Source organism: Misgurnus anguillicaudatus, unplaced genomic scaffold, assembly GCF_027580225.2.
Source record: "Misgurnus anguillicaudatus unplaced genomic scaffold, ASM2758022v2 HiC_scaffold_28, whole genome shotgun sequence".
NCBI lineage: Eukaryota > Metazoa > Chordata > Actinopteri > Cypriniformes > Cobitidae > Misgurnus > Misgurnus anguillicaudatus.
In genome coordinates, this window is record NW_027395278.1 from 3,971,536 (window position 1) to 3,994,315 (window position 22,780).

The window sequence follows — 22,780 nt, forward strand, 5'->3', positions numbered from 1 at the left end:
TTTTGCTTACCCCATTGGCATTTTTTGCTTGTTTTTTTTTTTTATTTGATATTTTGGTCTAAAAACTAGACTTATTTTCTTGGGTCATTTTGCTCATCAAGAAAAAGTATCTTAATTTTTGATATTTTTACTAAAAACAATACTAAGATTTTTTTTGCAGTGAGGTTAACAGGTTTTTACTGAATATAGTACTTAACTGTGCTGGGTATACTGGATATAGTCCGCTTTTACTAATTCTATACAATATACTTTATTTCACTGTGGTGTTTTACAATTTACTATATATAATTTTTACTGGATGTAGTTTTTTTTTTTTTTTTGTACACTGTTACACTCGAAAATGACCCAATTTTAAATCCAGAGTATAAAATAACATTAAATCCATACCATGACAATAGAGTGTATATTTGTCACCAAGCTTTAGGTTTATTACAAACCCTATTCTTTTTAAAGGAAAACACCACAGTTTTTCAATATTTTACTATTTTTTATTTCAACTTCGACAAATGAATACATACCTATCTTTTTCATACCTATCTTTTTAAATCTTTGTACAGCGCGTCGTGAATGTGCTAGCATTTAGCCTAGCCCAATTCATTCCTTAGGATCCAAACAGGGATGAATTTAGACACAGTCGATCACTTTAAATCTAAACTTAAGACTTTTTTTCTTTAACAAAGCATTCACATAATTTGTCTAGTAAATTATACTTATCTCGCAATAGATAGCTTGTACGGAACAAAGCATTCACATAACTCGTCTGGGTAATATACTAATGCTGCAATAGCTAACCTGTCTGGAACCGAGCATATATTAATACACAATACTGTGTGACACTTGGATTACATGCAAACGACCCCTACGGTAATAGGATTTTGTTTCTCTCTCTATGTCAGCCGACATTCGCATAACTTAGCACCCTCTTGTATACGAGACATTATTAATACGCTCGCTTATAAAGTTTATTCATAGCCACTGTTTTGCTATTTATATTGTCTGTCGATTTTTCTGTGTTTCCCCCACTGATCTATATAAATAACTGGATTGCGCATAGAACGCTTAACGTAACAGCGTGAGGTGAAGCCAGCGCAGAGTTCGAGCCGCCATCTTGGTATACCCAACCAGGACAGCGTTATTGACTTCCATTCAAAATCTTGTTTTAAATTCACCTGTTTTACAGCGTATCAGTCACACAAGATTATTTTTAGGATATGTGTACGTAAATTAACTGTTAATTCTGGTGTTATTTTCAATGTTTATGCTTTAATCGGGCAGGAAAATGGATTTATAAAAAAACGTTAAGGTGAGTGTGTCTGCTGCGTTCTGTTAATGACACGGGTATAAATAAAGTTTTTTTTGACATTCAGCTACACGGTCAGCGTTATTTCTCTAAATAAGTTTAGGTAACTTGTAAGTTTAGATAACATAAACCAACAAATTATTGCATGCACATACGGTACAAAGTATGATTATTTATTTAGATTTCAGAATGAGCACGTTTGTCATTAATACTAAATATGTTGCGGTCTGTCTGCTGATCTGATACTGTAATGAAGATGAATGTATAATAACTGATTAAAAACTAAAATGTACAACTTTCAGTAAATAACTATGTACATGCTTAGGACGTTTGTGTTGTAATAATGTACAGGGTAACTTCAGATATAAAAACGAAGACTAGTAAAGTGATGTTTTATCATTAAAATCTGATCGCGTCCATTGATTTACTAGAACGTTTGGGTATACCAACATGGCGGCGCGGGGGCTTCACAGTTGTGACGTCATGCGCAATCCAGTCATTTATATAGATCAGTGGTTTCCCCTGCTTCTTTTAATGTAAAGCTACTTTGAAATAAAATTGAATTGAAAAAAATAAATTGAATTTTCCCCAAGACTATTACATGAGTAGTTACACGAGTAAGTATGGTGGCACAAGATAAAATGTGGGGATTTTTTTAAGCTGATAAAAAATGAAAACTATACTGTATGGCAGAAGAACACTTAGTTTGCAGCACTTCGATCTCGGGCGCAGTAATATTGATGGAAGTTTGAGCAAGAGGGGAAGTAGTCAGGAGTGATGATGTTACTGCGCACCGAAGTCAAAGTGCTGCAAACTAAGTGCTCTTCTGCCATACAATATAGTTCTCATTTTTAATCCACTTAAAAAATTGCATGTTTTATTTTGTGGCACCACACTTGTAACTACTCATGTAACAGTCTTTAAATAGGGAAAACATGGAAGTGTTTGGTGGCTTCTAAATTCATCCGTGTTTGGATCCTAAAGAATGAATGGGGCTAAGCTAAATGCTAACGCATTCACAACACGCTGTACAAAGATTAAGTGCACGCATTGAAAAATGATAGGTATGTATTAATTTATATAAGTTGAGGTAAGAACATTGTAATATATTTAAAAAAAAAGGTGGTGTTTTCCTTTAAGGTATATAATGGAATTTCTTTGCCATAAACTGACCTTGCCACGAACCAAATAACAGCAATGGTACCAAAAAGATGCATGCTAAGTCATTATTATCACAAATACCGTTGCTCATGTTTTAGGGTTAGGGATATAAACAACTTTGTTTGCTGAAACACTGTTTGTGCTCCGGGCATAAATAAAACCTCATATTGTGCAGCGTATTATTTCTTTTCTAAACAATTTTAATTCCAGAGGCCATAGAACAGACAAGGAGACTGTGGTTTGAGCTCTTTTCACTTGAACCAATAAAATACCATTTGTAAAAAATAGCATTGCTGGTAACAAAAATATCTTTTGTTTACGATGCATAACACTCTGTCATCACTACCAGACTTTTTAACCAGCATAACCTTCTTGGTCAAGCTGTTTTTGATTTATCAATGAACCACCTTTCAAATACACATACTCCCTATACACTGATGATCATTGTGATATTAACTACCCAAAACATCCTTAAAACGATGCATAGCATTTAGGCATGGACCGGTATAAGATTCTGGCGGTATGATAACCTTTAGCAGAAATACCACGGTTTCAAAATGTTGCGGTATTGCCATCACAACAATAAAATTTGTTATTTTCAAAAAAATAAAGCCTTCAAATTATAATATGCTTTCAAAATATATATAATATTTCCGTAATGTATATTAAATGTAAACATCAAATAAATCACATAATTCACTTATTTGATTTTACAATGCTTTCAAGCTATACTATATACTTTATCAGTACAGTATGTTCCATTGGAATCAAACCTATAACATTTGTGTACCTTTAAGACTGACCTACAATAGCAATAACCTTTTAAGGATTTTCTATAAAAAAAATGGTTCCGGTCACATCTTGTTTTGAAAAATATAGCATGTGATATCCTCAGAGTCAGATCTATTCATCTTTAACCTGCTCTCTTTAGGGCTTTGGTCTTCTGGGTCTATTTCCTCTGCTAATGAGGTGTACGAAGGAGATGACACTAGCAAAACTCAGCGCTGTGTTCAGAGCCGCTTCTTATGTCCTACTCGCCTTTTCCAACAATACAGAGATGGTCTTCCTTGGTAAGATCCCATCACTTACCTGTATGTGATAAAACATACAATTGTTTATGCACATATAGCTTGTGGATGTTAAAGATATTGGTAACACTTTATTTTACGGTGTCTTTGTTATACATGTTAAATGTAATTATTATAGTAATAACAGTTAATTATGCATAATTACATGCAACTAATCCTAAACCAAACCTTATTCCTAACCCCAACCCTACAGTAAGTACATGTTGTTGATGATTATTACTTGGTAATTAAATATATAATTACAATGTAACAGTGACGCCTTAAAATAAAGTGTAACCAAGATATTTTTTTAAATCGTTAATAGTCTGTCATTCTGTTATTATTTACTCACACCCATTTTAGTGGTGTATAATTTTCTTTCTTCCATGAAACACAAAGAGATGGATAAAGTAGAATTTTCCATATAATTAAAGTGATCGAATAACAAGGTTTGTCAAACTCTAGTCTTGCAAAGTCAGACCTTCCTGCTAAAGATCTGGCAACGATGGCAGCTTTGAATGGCCAAGCCCTACTGAAAAATCTAGCAAAGACCAGCATAAGCTGGTAGCTGGTTTTAGCTGGTTTAAGGTGGCAGTAGCTGGCCTAAGCTGGTCCTCCCAGCCTGGCAAAGCTGATGGGACAGCTGGTCTTCCAGCTTGACCAGCTAAGTCCAGCTAGTCCAGCTTAAAAAGTAACCCAAAACACAGCTAGACCAGCTCAACCCAGTCTCACCCCATGTCGTCAATATTTGACGACACTTGACCATTCGTCAATATGTGACGCGGAGGGTATACCTTTCGCGTCATTTTTTGACGAACTGGGGACTTCAATACTATTACGTCCGTTGCATTCTCTTCTCCTATTTTCTTACCATTTTCGCGTCGGTTTAGGGTTAGATTTACATAATGACATCCCTACCCAAACCTAACTCTAACCCCAACGCCAGGTGACAACTGTTTCTAACCCCAACGCCAGGTGACAACTGTTTAATTTCGCGTACACTGTTTAATTTCGTGTACACTGTTTAATTTTGCATAATCTAACCCTAAACCGACGCGAAAATGGTAAGAAAATAGGAGAAGAGAATGCAACGGACGTAATAGTATTGAAGTCCCCAGTTCGTCAAAAAATGACGCGAAAGGTATACCCTCCGCGTCACATATTGACGAATGGTCAAGTGTCGTCAAATATTGACGACATGGGGTGAGACTGTGTTAACCAGCTTGCTACACCAGCAGTACCAGCTAAAACCAAACTGGGAAACCTGTTAAAACCAGCTCATCAGCTTATGCTGGTCTTAGCTGGATTTTTCAGTAGGGAGGACCGCCAAAGATGCCACATGACTGACACATAAAGCAACCAGTCACGTTTCACTTTGTGCCATGTCATGTTTAGGGGCTTAGAGATGTCGCCACAATAACAAACCAGTTAAGGTTGCAACCATCATTCACGGACATCCTCTAAAGCAAACACATTAAAATACCTTGCATACTTTTAAACATGCAGTGTTAAAGAGCACCTATTTTCTGATTCACGATTTTACATTTCCTTTGGTGTGTAGGTGTGCATTAGTACATGTTAACACAACCCTATATCACGAAATTGCGTGACTATTTCACGCATGGACCAGCTTTGCCGCGTTTGAGCGTGTGCATGTCACGCTTTCTGTTTGTGTCGCTGTCACGTATTGGTTACTCAACTTTTTTGTCCTATTTTCAAACCATTGTCGCTTCGGTTTAGGGTTAGATTTGGTGCTTGTGTTATATGTCACTTTAAGTATTTGTCACTTTAAGTATTGGTTTATAAAATAAAAAGATACAATACTTATTCTTTTATATTTTCTAAACTTTAACCAATTGTCACCTGACGTTGGGGTTAGAGTTTGTTTAGGTAAGGGTGTCATTTTATGTAAATCTAACCCTAAACCGAAGCGACAATGGTAAGAAATTAGGACAAAAAAGTTGAGTAACCAATACGTGACAGCGACACAAACAGAAAGCGTGACATGCTCACGCTCAAACGCGGCAAAGCGTGACATTGTCACGCTGGTCCATGCATGAAATAGTCACGCAATTTCGTGATACTGGGTTGTGTTAACAATATGCAAAAGGTACATAATCCAAAGTAAACAATGACGCAAGTTATCGTCTCCAACGTAATTGTAGGCAACAGTTTACTTCCAGGGATTGGTGATGTAGACAAGAGCGACATTATCATAATTCCTCCCACTTCCGACTCAGCCTGTAAGTTAACTCCTGTAAGCAATCGAATCTTTCAAACCTGGTAAGGAGCGTCACATTTCCGGCTGACGGCAGAGGTATTCAGGCCAATCACAACGTACAGATTAGCTGGCCAATCAGGGACACAGAGCATTTCAAAGAGTGAAATCTGTAGCTACAAAAATGTATGGTATGTGGAAAACAATGTGTTTTTTTACCATAAACCACGCAAACACATTGTATAATACCAAATACACAAAATAACAATATTTTTAGCAATGAAATATGTGCTCTTTTATTCAGTGTTGATTAGCATATGGTCACCAATTTAAACATGAAAGTGCAGTGACAATTTTGAAATCTCCAGAAGTGTTTCCACAAAAGGGTACCATATGCTTAAAGGGCCCATGGCATGAAAATGTTACCATTGCCACTTTGTAGGTGTGAGCAAAAATCGTCGTTTTGGGTGTGTCCTTTAAAATGCAAATGAGCGGATGAAGTGCAAACACTGATCACAATGATGGTTGTTTGATGCAATTCAAACTCCATTGTGCTGTCAATTATTTTCTCTCTCTCTCTTTCTCTCTGCACTAAATTGAATAGTGCATATTAAGGGGGTGGTATTATTATAATAAGAGCTCCTTATGACATCATAAAGAGGGCCAAATTTCAATAACCTATTTTTGCTTACACCTAAAAAGTGGCAATGCTAACATTTTCATGCCATGGGCCCTTTAAGATGTTCAGCCAACAGTCTGTGGCACCATAAATGCAGTTCATGCAGACTTGTGCACGATATTCCAGGTCTTCTGAAGCCATGTCATATGATGCATGATTTCTATGAACAAATACCACATCAAGATATGTTGCATAATTTTTCATATATCATTGATGCCTAACATTGGTTATTTTTAACACAGTGTTGGAGATACAATACCGTTAAAAAGCACCGTCCGAGGACTTTGTGGTCATTAAAAATCCCAGGATGTCTTTTGAAAAAGACCAATCATCCCCATATACTGTATATACGAATTGGCTTTATCACTCCGTCTCCTCTCCACTAATAAGCTGGTGTGAGGTGGACATTCTGGTGCAATATGACTGCAGTTTCATCATCCAGGTGAATGCTGCACATTGGTAGTTAAGAAAAATCCCCCTTTCATGTGTAAAGCACTTTGAGTGCTGCAGAAAAGCGCTATATAAATGTAACAAATGATTCATTATTAAAACGGACGAACCCAACCCATTAGGTTGTCATTTAGCCTATGCTGGGTTGTTCCAACCAAAAATGCTGGGTTGTTTGTACGTACTGTATTGTTGTGTCAAATATAAACAAATATATATCATTTTTTTAACCCAGCCGCTGGTTCTGACCTTTTTGACCTAATGCTGTATTGAAAATAACCCAGCAATTTTAGACTGTGATTATGTGAAAATTCAAACTTCACAAATAAGTGAGAGACATAGTGCCAGGAATTGCTGGAGAGATGAACCCAAAAGCACACGATGTCGGGGAGAACAGAAAATACTTTATTTTAACTACACAAAACAAACACCCACGAGGGGGTACACAACATGAAACAGGATATTTAGACAGATAACAATAAACTAGACAAGATATTGGTTAACTAGAACCCACACAAACATGAGAACAATACAAAATGATCCTGCACAGAACTAAGGACCAAACAAGATAACGAGCGGGAACAGGTGATGGGAGAAAACCAATGATCACTAATAAGCAGGAGAACGAGGGTGCGGGGACAAATGACAAGACACCGGAGGCACATGCCACAATAAACAAGGCATGAGCCTTCACATAAAGCCTGGGACTGCCAGAACTCTGCCACCATGCCAAAATACAAATATAAAACAAGACTCTTATGGCAGAGTCCTGACACATAGGTGAAGATGTTGAACTTTACTTTTGGTGTGGTTGTCACAAAAGAGCTTTTATATATTATCCATTTTTTGTGGTCCGCAGAAAAAAATATTTGGGTTTAAAACAGCCTGTTGATAAGAAAACAATGACGACAATTTCTAGGTAAACTATCCACTTATTCTTTACGTATTGATGTTGTGGTAGCGATGATTTGTTGTTTTCCCAACTCCATTGTTCACAGCATGAGAGCCTTTAAAAACAACAAAACTTGAGATGGTTAGCAACAGCACAGCTGACCCCGTTTCAAAACTGCCAGAGGAGATATCAAAGCGCATTTTTCTTCCCAAAACCAATGCAGATTCCTGTTGTCAGTACGTGACGTGCAAGCAGCAACTTTTTCTTCCCACTCGAGGCCTCACCGCCTTCACTTTAGCTGAAAGTCAAGTGGGTAAATGCTTTAAAAATGTCTACCTGACCAGACTTTTGCACTGCTTCCTTGTGCCGTGGGGCTGCACCTCTGAGGGAGAGTTCTGAGAGTGGTAAGTAATGATAACATTGTGTCGGACACCATAGATGGCCACTCTTTGAGAGAGAGAGACAGACTGGCATTAATGCCATTAATTAAATAAATGGTTGTGGAAATTGTTATTCTAATCGATGTGGCGGACCAATGGCTTTTAAATGGAGATGAGCGCCGGCTGCGATGAATAATCAGAGCGGGGAGGGTGAAATCTGCATGCTGGTGTTCTGTTGTGTGCGATAATAAGGGGCACAGCGGCAGCATGTGAGAGTCATAACCTGCATTTACAGCACACACACATGTGCAGACACACACACACTTATACCTGCAACACATGTGCAGACACACACACACAGTAACACAAAGGCAGAAAAGCTTTTATTCTCATTAGGATGAGAACTGCTCTCTAAACATGCATGAGAAAGCTGCTGATATGAGTGACTTTCTAAGCCATTAGTAAAAGCCCATGCTTTGTAATCAGAATTACCTTTCGTGATTTCATACATATAGACTACCTCCATGAATTATTGAACATTCCACTTTGGATTCACTTACACTTGCTTAGCATTTCTGTACTAGCCATAGATTTAAGGTAATTGTGGCTTGTAGGGAACACAGATTGTAATAGTGTAATGCTTGTATTTTATGTTCATAGTGCGGTTCAAATGTCTGGGACCAAAATGATCTTCTCGGATTCTGGAATTTTGAAAAAAAAAAATGTTAAAGAAATGAATGTATAGAATAAAGATCCTGCATTATTTCTGGTTCACTAAATAAATAAGTTAACTCTTGAAAATGACAGTCTTAACTCATTTGTACTAAAGATCATATTACTTTCATTGAAGGTGCAATGTGGGAATTTAAGAAGGATCTCTTGACATAAATGCATTGTAATATGCATGATTATCTTATCAGTGGTGTATAATTACCTTATATAATGAACTGTATTTTTTATTACCTTAGAATGAGCCGTTTTTATCAACGTGCAAGTACTGTGCAAAAGTCTTATGGTGCATTCCCACCAGCCACGGTAGAGGCGGCAAAAACGCGATATTCACACGTAGTTGGACGTTTGAACATTTTAGTTCAATTGCTTCATTCGCGTGTGAAAGCTGCTCGTGAAATTCTAGTAAATTAAGACATTCACGCGGAAATTTGCGTCATGGGAGGGGCTTCTGCGACTCCGCTGAGACTCCGCCACTCTGCACGCTTCCTGTAATCACGTCACTACTACAGCAAGGTACTGATTGGTTAACGCGGCGCGGAAATTCAGATTTTTTAACTTGCGCGTTTTCCGTGGCAATGCTCGATTCACGCGGAATGCGCCTTCCGCGCCATTCGGGCCGTGCTTACCGCGCCGCAGGATGCATAATCGCGTCTTTGCATTGACTTAACATGTAAATCACTTGCGCTTTCCGCATCTACCGCGTCTGGTGTAAACCCTGCATTAGGCCACCATGTGCACAAATTAGATTTGTTGTTTTTGCAATGTTATAGTGATCATATATAACTCAGTCGCTTTAATAGAATACATCCAGAAAATACAGGAAATGTGTATGTAGTATTAAAAACTGTATAAAAATGTAAACTGATGTGTCAAGTTTTTAGGGTAAACTCACCTTCCACTTGAGCAATAGCAGGAAACTGCAGGATCTCTTAAACCTTAATTAAAATAAATCCTAATTTTTAATTTTAAAGAAATTTGTCTTTTTATTTCAAAGAGAGGTCACACTAAACACTGACGATGCCTAAATAATTTTTTTTTTTTGTACATATTTCCTGTATTTTCTGTTTGTGTCTTAATAAAATAGATTGAAAAATAAATATGAATGGACATTAAAACTTCTAAAACAACAAGTCTGGTGGTGGTGGCCTACCAGCCGCGGTAGAGGCGTCAAGCGTGAGGGATTTCACGTCTAGTTTGAGCGATTGTCGTTGCAGCGGGAAATGTGCGAGTTGAAAAATTTGAACTTTGGCGGAAAAAACTTGCCGCGTTAACCAATCAGGAGCTTGCTCTAGTAGTGACGTGATTACAGGAAGCGAGCAGAGTCGCAGAATCCCCTCCCATGACGTGAATTTTCTGTGTGAATGTCTTGATGACTAGAATTTCACGCGCGGCTTTCATGCGAGAATTAAGTGAGTACACTCAAAACATTCAAGCGTCCATCTACGCGCGGTAGACACAAATTTGACGCCTCAAACGCGTCTGGTGTGAAACCTACATAAGACTTTTGCACAGTACTGTACACCATGGGTCTCCTAACATGGAAGTCGCCGTCATGTTTCTACAGTAGCCCTAAATGGACAAACTGTTCTACAGAGATCGCATTTTGTCCCTGCGTTGTCCCAGATGACGACATGCTTGTCCTCTGATGGCTACCATAGCTTCACTATGCATTTCAAAATTGATGGGTGAGCTGTTGGTTGCAAATCGCAATCTCACTGCTAAATGCAGCAAAAAAACCACATTGGACTTTTAAAGTTCACAAGGTGCTCTTTGAAACGCTCTCAGATCATGCTGGTTAACATGGATTATCCAACGCCAGCTGGATTATCAGGATTTAACTTCCGTGGCAGGTTAAGTGCATGTTGCACTGAGGAAAAGCATACTAATTGTACATTTTTTCTATTCAACTTTTGCTCTGTTTGTGGTGACTAATGCAAACACAAAACAGAAGCGTATTATTAGTTGACCTCGTTGTATATTTAATCATAATATATTATGCATACTGTTTTCTAAGGATTGTGCGTCTGATCTGTCTTGTGTTGTAGCGGCTGTAGTTGGCGCTCCAGCCGGGATCAGTCAAGCAGTGATTCGTTCGGTGTCTTCTGCTATCGTGGGACCAGATGAACAAGGTACAATGTTAAAAATCCACAGCAACAAAAACATACCAAAACATTTGCAGAATATAAATGAAGGGTATCAGAGAAAGCAGCGTTTTAGTGAAAGACATTTACATTTATGCATTTGGCAGATGCTTTTATGCAAAACCACTTACAGTGCATTGCAATGTATACATGTTTTATCAGTATGTTTATTTCCTTGGTTTGAACCCATGACATTTTGTGCTGCTAATGCAATGCTCTATCACTATGCTATGCAGGAGCACATGCATTTAAATTGCATCAGAGATCTTAAGAAAGGGAGTTCTGTTCTTTGGTTGTACACTGTTAGAGAAAAAGGTACAAAACTGTATATTTTCTGTCACTGGGGTGGTACCCTCAAAGGTTAATTTTTGTACATTTATGGGTATACAACACTGTTGAAATGTTGTACCTTTTTGTGAAATATTTTATAACCGAAGGACCTATTGTGTACATTTAAGGACCAATTTTGTACCAGTTAAATGTTAGGGGTATACAAAACATTTACTGTACCGTCTAAGCAACATAATAGGTCCTTAAAGTACAGTAATGTTCCCAGCATTGTATTATATTCCTATAAAGGTAAAAACAAACCTTAGGATAACACCCCAGCAACAGTGTAAAAGTGGACCAAATGTATATGTACTGTAAAATCAAATAAATACATTTTGCATTAGTGAAGCATGTCAGAAAAAAATAATACTATGTAGTACACCAAGAAAAAAATCTTTGAATGAAGCATGCTAATTAGCTTAAAGAATAAAAAAAACATTAATGCGTTACATTTTGTCACCAAAAATCATTGTAAAAATTCTAATCATAAGGTGAGACAAAGTTAGAATTTATGATATAAATTATCTTTGGTTCAATCTTACGCTTGTTTGATATTTGAACATGCAAAATGGGAATACACAGTGTGTGGTTTCGATTCATTCTGTAAACATTTCACAAAAATGCTTGTGGTGCACATGGGCTTATTTTGAATTTTCAGACACAAAACATTTCAGGACAGGAAAGGTTGGATAAACAATAAACAATCATGTTATGACTGGGAACCATGGTAAATGCAGTCTGATCTCACAGGAATTTGGACATATTTTACTGGTTGGCTAATAGAGTGCCGCAAGGATGACGTATTTTTGTAGGCCAACGTTTGCAAGTTAGTAGGACAGTGGTTCCCTTGCTAAAAATCCCATTCATTTTTCACACAGACTTTTGGATTATCGCAAAAAATAAGCTCTGTGTTTAACAAAAGTTTGTGACACTTACCTCTTTCCCCGCCAGCATTTAAAAAAGTTGCCAGCCAGCGCCAGCATTTTTCATGATTTGCACAAAAGTTTAATGCCTTCCAGAAAATGTTTAAAGAACTTGTGAAAGAACAGCCCCTCTGCTTTAAAAAAAAAACTTTCATCCTACCTTCATTAGTTCTCTTTTTATCACCTCTCAAATATGGGTAGGTCTCTGCAAAAACACCCAATTTAGAGAAAAAAGCTGAGATAATTCAATTTTTGTGAATGACTTTTGGTAGAGATCAGATGCAGAACGATCATTAAAACATACATTTCTCTTTCATGTGTGGGGCTACTTCCGTGTTGTATAAGTTGCGTAACCTGGTGGATAATAGCGGTATTGCGGAAAGCCGGAAATTCTCGTCATTGGCAGGGAAGCGTTTTCTCTTAATTCACGAATTATCTCGTCAATGGCGGCGAAAGAGTTAAGGGGCGTGCACACCAAAGCGTGGCTGAAACGGCAGGCGGACACCAACTGCCAGTTTTTTCTGCCGACTGCCAGCTTTCTTCAGCTGAGTGCTTTGGTTGCTGTGATACTTCTGCTCGGTTTATCAGTCGTTGTACAATGCGCTGGTTGGTTGTTGCGATGTTTATCCTGCCCCTCCTACACTGTGATTGGATGGCCGTGTGAGAACTGACATTGACGAGCTGAGCTTTTCACTCAAAGTTGAATTTTTTTTTACTCTCGGCCCTGACCGCAGAAAAAACGCAGAGCGGCAGCTTTCAGCGCCGAAAAAAAAAACGGCAGTTGCGCTTTCATTGGAAGCAATTGAAAACATATGCCTGCCGCCGGCATAAAAGCTTTGGTGTGCACACCCCCTTACACGTTTTGTCTAACAAGTCAATGTTCACAGATGAAGTAACATAAACATATATGTTGATTTGACAAAAATGCTGCATTTTTTACAGTGTAGAAAAAAATTACGTTAAAATTTGTTAGAAAATGTGTAAGTATCATAAACTTTTGTTAAACACCAGGGACGGCTTGTGACTGCTCTTCCGAGGGGCGCAAATTCAAAATATGTGTTCTGAGTGTTGTGTGTTCCTTGTGTTTTCAAAATATGTGTTTGTTGTGTCATGTGAACCATGTGCATCACATGTTTTGTCAAAATAAGTGCCTGCTGCAGACACGTCAAATCCGTTTATGATAAAAGTGACGCTCAAGTTCACAAAATACACGCAAGACACTCCCTTAAGAGTAAACTCTGATTACACATGAGATTATGCGAGTATCTGGCAAACGTGAGCGCCTCTTTTATCGTAAACCCTTTAGACGCATCTGCAGCAGGCACTTATTTTGACAAGACACGTGATCCACATAGGATCACTCGAAGCGCAAAACACATATTTTGAAATTGCGAACCACACACAAGACGGGCTACATACATGTTGTGACGAACTTCGCATTGTGCGCCCTCGAAAAAAGAAGTCACCGACCGCCACTGTTAAACACAGAGCTTATTTTTTTATGATAAATTAAAAGTCTATAGGGAAAAAATGGGCTTTTAGCTAGGGAATCAGTATCCCGCTAACTTCTGGGGTTGGCCTACAAAAATAAGTCATCCTTGCGGCACTTTATTCGTACAAAATGAATCGTACATACACATATGATTATAATAAAAAACAATAATGAAACCCTATTCCTTACCCCGCCCCTAACTTCCAACATCACAGGGGCTAAAGAAAATGGTAAAAAAAACATACAAATGTGGTTGTACGAATTAATGCGAATTAGCCACCTCGTAAAATACATACGAATTGCCTACATTTTTAAGGCACCAACTTCCACATAAAATGAATATGATAAAACATTCAGTCTGCAAGCACAACATTATTATTTTTATAAGGCTGTGCTCTATTCTTTCATTGTTTATGTCATGATGACATCATGACTTTTACAGTCCTACTGTTTGATCTTCACGCCCACAAATGAGCTGAAATACCTTCAGGAAGCGCCAGAGTGTTTTGACCTTCACTATGACAAACAGATTTGAGTCATGCTTTTCTTCTGAATCTTTACTTTCTCTGACATTTGTTTCTGCCTGATAACGTAGCTAAAAACCCAAGATTTTAATCTACATTGTCCTTATGAGAGGCGGTGCAAAGTGTATAATTAACTGGGGATTTGAAGGCTGAGTTTTCACCAAAAACACTGAATTATCAAACTCTGCTAAGTGGAAAAGAATGCAAAAGAAACCGAGTAACAACAAACAACAGCTTTAATAGACTTTCGGATTCAGAACAACGCTTCTCTTGAAGCTGTTAGCTAAACTCGCAGGAAACATCTACTTTGTTTGAGGACACAAGCTACTTTCTCTCCATTTATGTTGTTTATTTTCTTGTTGATTTAAGAGGGACAAAACTCTGAATGGACATATTGATGACAGGTTATGCCCAAGCATCAGCTCAAGGTTTTCATTGCGTACACAAAGTCGCCTAACTCCATTTTGACATCCATTACCTCAATCTCTGTCTTAGATTGCATGTGTCACTGAATCTACTGCAGTTTGCACTCATTCAGGGCCACTCAGGCGACTTCTAGTTCCAGCTTAGATCAATAAGTATTGCATGTTTCAGGCACTTAAAGGCTGCCCCGAAGCACTGAGGTTCATTCTGCTCCAGTTAGTCAGAGCAGTCATGAAGTTCGAAGCAGCTCGGGGAGATATTTTATCAAAGTGGATCAAACCATTATTCATGCCAACGATCTACTTCGCAGACCTCAGTTTCAGCGGCCATTATTCTTTCATTCAGATAAAATCATAGGTTATGAATTTCAGGTGCATCCGCGGCATATTAAAGGCTTGGTGCTGGTTTCGTCCTTACAGAGTTTGATATTTCTTCATCAAATAAAAAGTCATAACTGAGGGTCATAATTTGTAACATAGTCAATATAAAGGACAATTTTGGCCTCTGCCAATTAAAAAAAATGTGATACCTTTTATCACCATGTTAATATGTACTATATATAAAAATGGCGAGTTCACAGATTTGATCATACTGATAATCATAAGTTACATATCTGTGCATTGCTAAAGAACATTATGTTAAATATTATGTAATGTCCAGATGTACTTGCATCACCGCACATTGATTTTACGGTGTTATAAAAAACACAATGGCAGAGTACAGTCAATGGGTATTGTGGATAACAGTCAAAGGTTATCACCCACCCTAGGGTGCGTTTCCCAAAAAAGACGTAACTCGCTGCTGAACCACCACAGTACGATGCATAGTTGGAGGAATTAACTACCTTGTCAAGATGTTTCCCGAAAACATAGTAACTTTGTCACACATTCGTCGTTTGAACCATATTGGTTCAACAACATAGTTGATGATGTCACATGGGAAGTGGAGTACTAATTAATCTGTTTAAATCAATTTAATGTCCGATTATAACTGTAAATATAGTAAATTGCATTAGAAGACTGATTTTGTTATCATGATTTAGTCCTCTGTTGTATTTTTTATTAATCCGCAAGTTCCCTCTTATGTCACTCCTCCCAGACATTCCCCAGGGTCTTAAAACCCGTACACTCATGCTTACACGCTTGCGCATTTTTCAAAAACAGTGCTTTAATTCTGTTTACAAACTGAAAGACGTAAATTAGACTTTGTTTATGAAGAGTTTGGTTCCGAAACACAATAAACGCCATTTAAAAAAAAATAGTTACCACCAAAACCAGTACTGTATCAGGTCAGTATTAAAAAGTATATTCTTAATTTTACGTAAAATACGATATTCGCCGTGTTATTCTGTCAACTTTTCTCCCTTTTTTCTCAAAACATGATGAACGCCAGTCCTCCTTGCAAAATGCAATAAATCCACTCAACAAATCACAGCGCACCATTCCACGCATTGTAAACAACAATGGCGGCGCGTTGAATTTACACGGAATCTTAGTTTTCATCATCTACTTTGTACTTCGTGATCAAGACAAAAACAAAATAATACTTTTGATGGCATTGAAAAACCTGTGGTGGTTTCTGTGGCGGGGAAGAAACGTATACCACTTGGGCGACGGAAAAACGATTCCATTATTTTACTCGAAGTCAACGAAAATTGAGCAGGACCAAAACAAAAAAGTTCAGTGACGACGTCCCAAGGATGACAGCAGCAATGAAAGTGTTCTTAATATGACAAAGTAAGTGTTTTGATTAATGCCATTAATGTTTAATCAGTGTATACCACTAGTCAACTAAATGAATATAACATGGCTGCATTTAAGATGAATGCACATTTATAATATTGATTTAATAGATTTATAGCATTTTGAAAAAAAAACTTGTCATGGATTAATAAATCTTTGAAAATCGAATTATGGATTTGAATTTTAATGTTATTATAACCTAAAGATGCCTATGTGAAAGTTTGTAACAGAAAATAGTGGTTTTCATCTTGTCACTTTCTTGGTATAGAAAACACGTTTTTACAGAAATTAGTCAAAATGGATTTATTGCGTTTTGGAACCAGACTTTTCATATATTAAGAATGATGGATATAGCATGCTCTGCATGTTGCTTGCTAATTTTGTTTTAAAGCATGATCAATGCCAGTCTACATGTCATAATAAAAAGGATCTATGCTTCTAACCAGGGGCGCTGCTAAGGATTTTGGGCCCCATGAAAAGAATCTTGACAGGGCCCCCAACCCAGCTGAGACTTTTTTCATATTAATTTACATAAAATCATGCGCTTTTATGGTATTTTGACTACCAATGGGGTGAGAAAATTTTTATTTAATTTTGAATTAAGTGTTTAAGAAAAAAGAAATCTTATTTCACAATTTTTTTCTCACCCCATTGGCAGATCATTTTGCTCGTTTGCTCGTTATTTCACTTAAATTGTATATCAATTTGTCTTAAAACTAGACTGATTTACTTAGGTCATTTTGTTCATCAAGAAAATGCATCTTGATTTAAGAATTTTTAGATATTTCTACTGAAAACAAGACAAAAATACTAAGTAAGAAAGTCATTTTTTGCAGTGTTGAATGTTTAACTAAAACTGTGTATTGTTATTTTTTCCAGAAAATTGAGTTCCCTTATCATGCACTTTTAACACTAGAACGGCCACCAGTAGTCATTTTAACCGCAACATTTAAACTTATGCATTGCAAAAAATGATTTTCAAGAAAAAAAATTTTAGTATTTTTTTCTTGTTAAGAGATTTTGTGCATAAAACAAAATCTGCCAATGGGGTAAGCAAATTTTTCTTGAATTTAGTGTTTAAGAAAAATGTTCAAGATTTTTTTGCTTACTCCATTGGCAGATTTTTTTGCTTGTTTTATGCACAAAATCCCTTAAATGTAATATTTTTGGTCTAAAAACTAGACTTATTTTCTTGGGTCGTTTTGCTCATCATGAAAAAGCATCTTTATTTAAGCAATTTTAGATATTTTGACTGAAAACAAGACAAAAATACTAAGAATTTTTTCTTGAAATTCATTTTTTGCAGTGTGGTAATTATCTTTAACACTAGAATGAACAAGGCATCATTTTGACAGTTTGAAATTTGCAATAACTTTGTCTAAATAAATCACGTGCATAAATAAACGTGCTTACTTGTCGAAAAATGCTACCGTAGAGACCTGGGGCCTTCTGTACAAAGTGTGTGCGTTAGCACAGAAAAGTGCCGTAGGCTACGATCATTGTCACGGACGGGCGGTCCACTAACAATTTAGGCCTACTTACAAACCCACCTTGGTAACATAATGTCGACCCTTTGCCTCTTTCACTTCTTATTTTTTTCTCTTTCCGTTTTTGACTTCCAGATTTTTTAAGCATTTTCACTTCCTTGTCAGTCAAGTTGATATTCTGCCGGCACTATAAGTGAAGTCAAGCTGTGTTGCCTGGATTATATAATTTGGGCGGACTAAACCATTTTATGACAATTTTGAGGGGGGAAAGGGGCCCACAGACGTTTGTGTTTCCTAAACAAATAAATTTTTTGATACCAGGAAACAGCAAATAGAATCATTTAAAGTTAATAATTTTTACTATTAAATATTTTTTTAGCACATCTCCATACACTGCAGGTCCCTCTATGTGAAAGTTGCCATTTTGTGCCACCATGTTTCTACAGTAGCCATAAACGGACAAACTGCTCTACAGAGCCATTTTGTCACTACTGTATTTTATCTTAGATGACAACATGTTTGTCCTGTGGTGGCTACCATAGCTTCTTTATGCGTTTCGGTGAAGGGTGGACTGAGCCGTTGGTTGCAATTCACAATCTCACTGCTAGATGCCCCTAAAATCTACACACTGCACCTTTAAACTATGCTGAAACAATGGAGCTTGCGATCATAGTTGGCGAACAATGCTTTTGGAAAATGCACTCCTGAATGGTTAAAAATGTTTTTTTTTTATGAGACTATGCATCATTTTAAATGTAATGGGAAGACATTTATGTGGACAACATGACGTTTAAGTATGATTATAAAACGGCTCGTTCTGGTTCTTCATTCTGATTGGTTGAAACGCGTTCTAAGCCGTGATAAAATACCCCGGTAAACCCACGGTTCGCATCACAAGTATCACTGCGCCACTGTTGCTGCGTATTGATTTATGAAAATAAACACCACAGTCTTTAATCATTTTTTAATTTTTCTACCTTTGCACAATTATGGCGATATCCAGATAAATGTCAATAAATAAAACATTTCATCAATAAAGAGAAAACGTTCTCTGAAGTTTTTTTTGTCTTATTGATATTTCCGCTATTATCCACTAGAGGGCAATCTTACCCAACTTAAACACTGAGGCATTCACTCGACACAACAGCGTTGTGGTGGATTTAGCGTGTGTTTTGATCAGGCTCTGAATCTGATCTCTAAGTTCCTCACAAAAATGGAATTATCTCCGCATTTAGCTGAAAATTTGAGAGGTGATAACTGATAAGACAACAAATGAAGGTAGGATGAAACGTTTTTTGATGTTGTTGGAAAGCGGATGGACTGTTCTTTCATTTGATATCTTATGTTTATTTAAAGAAGATCATTTTTCTGTAAGGCATTCAACTAAAACTGGGTGGCAACTTAAAAAAAAACTTAAAAAAAAACGCTGACGGGGAAAAAGTTAAGCATGCTTACAAACATATTTGATCATCACTTCAACAGTTGCACGATATAAATGTTAATGTATAAATTAGATGAATGTTGATATATAAAAATAAACACCACAGTCTTTAATCATATTTTCATTGTGCCTTTGCTGCGTCTCTGTTGTTTGTGAACTGCGCTCTGTTGCAGCCACACTTGATTCTGAGGAACTACTTTGTTTGGCGGAAGAGTAATATTTATACTAATATAATTACAACTTATTTGTGTTTTATTTTATAAAATCCCGCTAACGTTATGCATATGAAGTAACCGTTTTATAAACGCAATAAACCCCTCGAAGCGTTGGGTTACCAGTGCATTTTATAACAGCTAAGGGGGTTTAGGCACTCCGCTTCGCGTCGTGCCTAACAACGCCCCTTAGCTGTTATAAAATGCACTGGTAACCCACTGCTTCTTGGGGTTTATTGCTTTATTATATAAGGGTACTTTAACAGCTAACAACTGCTTATGTGGCCTTTAAATCAAATGAATGATTTAATTACAGTAAATGTATGATTGCATAAAACTGCATGTATAAAATGTAAAGTTCTTTTAAATTACATCAATCTGTGAAGCTCTTATCCATAGGGAAACAAAGGAAAAAATATGTTCCAGTAACTTATTTTAAATGAGCATAAACAGAAATCTCACTATAAACCAGTATTTTTTCTTACCATTGGTCTTACCAATGTAAACGCATTTCAGATTTAACAACTTCATGTCAATCATCGAGCATTATGATTTTTCCTAATACTGTCTCGGTTTTCTTTTTTACTATGGTGGACCAGTACTTTAAAAGAGAGACTGAAATATTACTGTTTTGTATTATTTATATGCGCTTCACATTTTACTCCAAGCCAAAAGATTAGTCTGTGTAAAATGCAATGTAAATTTACTTAAATATTAATCCTATCCACCTGGGCCTGGTTCAGCTGAATTTCTCTTGACGTCTGTTTCATGTCCTCATTGACCTGAATATTGATGTCCTCAGGTGCCATGTTCTCCTTCTCTGCCTCAGTGGAAGCGACCTGCATCCTTATTGGTTCCACAATCTTTAATGGCCTCTACCCCCTGACCCTGCCTACATTCCCTGGCATGCCCTATATCATCATGGCTGGCTTTATGCTCATCGTACTAATTCTTTTACAGTAAGTTTCTTATTATTTCATACAAATATTTAACACATGGAATTCCTATTAAAGTGCTTATTACAATTTTACAAAGCAGCTTTACAAGGAAACAATTTAGTTAGAAAATAAAAAGATGAGAGTGGCAAGTAAATATATTTAAAGATAGATTTAAAGGAATAGTCTACTCATTTTCAATATTAAAATATGTTATTACCTTAACTAAGAATTGTTGATACATCCCTCTATCATCTGTGTGCGTGCACGTAAGCGCTGGAGCGCGCTGCGACGCTTCGATAGCATTTAGCTTAGCCCCATTCATTCAATGCTACCATTTAGAGATAAAGTTAGAAGTGACCAAACACATCAACGTTTTCCTATTTAAGACGAGTAGTTATACGAGCAACTTTGGTGGTACAAAATAAAACGTAGTGCTTTTCTAAGCGGATTTAAAAGAGGAACTATATTTTATGGCGTAATAGCACTTTTGGGAGTACTTCGACTCGCCTGAAAAGTCCGCTCACCTTCTCACTCTCATAATGCGAGAGGGAGGGTGTTACTGCGCCGAGTCGAAGTACTCCCAAAAGTGCTATTACGCCATAAAATATAGTTCCTCTTTTAAATCCGCATAGAAAAGCGCTACGTTTTATTTTGTACCACCAAAGTTGCTCGTATAACTACTCGTCTTAAATAGGAAAAACGTTAGTGTGTTTGGTCACTTCTAACTTTATCTCTAAATGGTACCATTGAATGAATGGCGCTAAGCATATTTTAATATTGAAAATGAGTAGACTATTCCTTTAAGGAAGAAACTCTGAGACAAATAAAGAGTCAGCTTCGAAAGCCCCACCTGGGTAGTTGGCATAATCTGCACTGATATGTATGTATTTTGGCAGGTACTTACAGTGCAATGGGTATATGTTTCATTTTTTTATCAGTACCTTTGTTCCTTGGGAATTAAACTACTGCAGGGTTGTTAGCGCCATGCTCTGCTATACATTTATAAAATTTGGTTGAAAAAGTTGATACAAAATGAGTCGGGTACTTACTATTTTACAGACTTAAAGACATGCATAGATATATAATATGACCAGGTGTAATGCACCACATAATAATTGATAATATTTGGTTAATTTGTTATTCAGTGAAAAATAATGATGATGACTTTTAAATAATAGAAGTGAATATAAAAAGGACACTTATTGCTTTCATAATTCACAAATGTGTCATAGTCATTATTGTTGGCATGGTTACTCTATTGGTCAAGTGGAGCTACAATTATGGTGTAATTTTAATGTTAATTGCACCCCTGGTGTTCAGGATAATTGCTTCCAACATTTGTTTTACAGTTAAAAGCAAAATTTTTGTACAGCTTATTCAGAAGAAACAGTTTTTACCGACCCTCACAGGATTTTAAAAATGGATAACCTTAAAGGACCAGTGTGTGGATTTTAGCGGCATCTAGTGGTGACTCCACAGCTCACCCTACCTTTCGAAACACATAGGGCCCTATCTTGCACCCAGCGCAATTGGCTTTGTCAGTGACGCATGTATCATTCGTATTTTGCACCGGCGCACAGCGGGTTTTTCCCTCCCCAGACACATGTCGGCAAACTAGTGACTGCCTGGGCGGTTCAGCGCAAAAAAGGAGGCGTGTTCCGGCGCAAACCATCCCTGATGCTATTTTGCAGTTTCAAAAAACAATTGCGCCACTGAAAAAAAAAAACTAGTCTAAAGTCAGTGGCGCGTTGCCCGTGGTTCATTATGCTATTTTAAGGGCGCATGCTTGACCATAATGTATAGCGTGCACAACGCGCACACACTTTGCTTATCTAATCTACACAGATGCAATAGTTATTTTTGCAAATCATAAATTGTTACAATAAAAAAAAAAATAAAACATAAGGGAAATCATAGTGGTGAGCATTGTGGTGATAGTTTTTATTTATTGTGTGGTTGCGTTAAAAAATTCTCATGCAAATAATGATTAAAGTATTTTCATAAGTTTGTTGTGCGGCTGTATTACGTTTATTTTATGTAAATAATAATTAAAATGTTTTCATGAGAAACCTTAATGTATATGAACTTGATTTGTAAGTGTACTTTGTGGTTGGACCTTGCTTGCGTTTCTTGGGTCCGATTTCAAAGCCCCCAAACCCTTTCAGCGGTGAGGGTGGACGCAGCAATGTCCTCTGCTGGAGTCAGGTCATGTGTAGAGGCAGATCCACCTCCCGTTACACGTCGTGCCCGA

At 37.1% G+C, this 22,780-nt stretch overlaps 1 protein-coding gene across 1 annotated transcript in view; it reads left to right on the top strand.

Annotated features, from left to right (window-relative positions):
* The window catches only part of LOC141362585 (proton-coupled folate transporter-like), a 71,683-nt gene that overhangs the window by 18,430 nt on the left and 30,473 nt on the right, over positions 1-22,780 (top strand). The window contains exons 4-6 of the mRNA XM_073864872.1: positions 3,393-3,531; positions 10,922-11,005; positions 20,394-20,550. Coding sequence (XP_073720973.1) covers positions 3,393-3,531; positions 10,922-11,005; positions 20,394-20,550 — 380 coding nt within the window. The remainder of the gene's footprint in view (positions 1-3,392; positions 3,532-10,921; positions 11,006-20,393; positions 20,551-22,780) is intronic.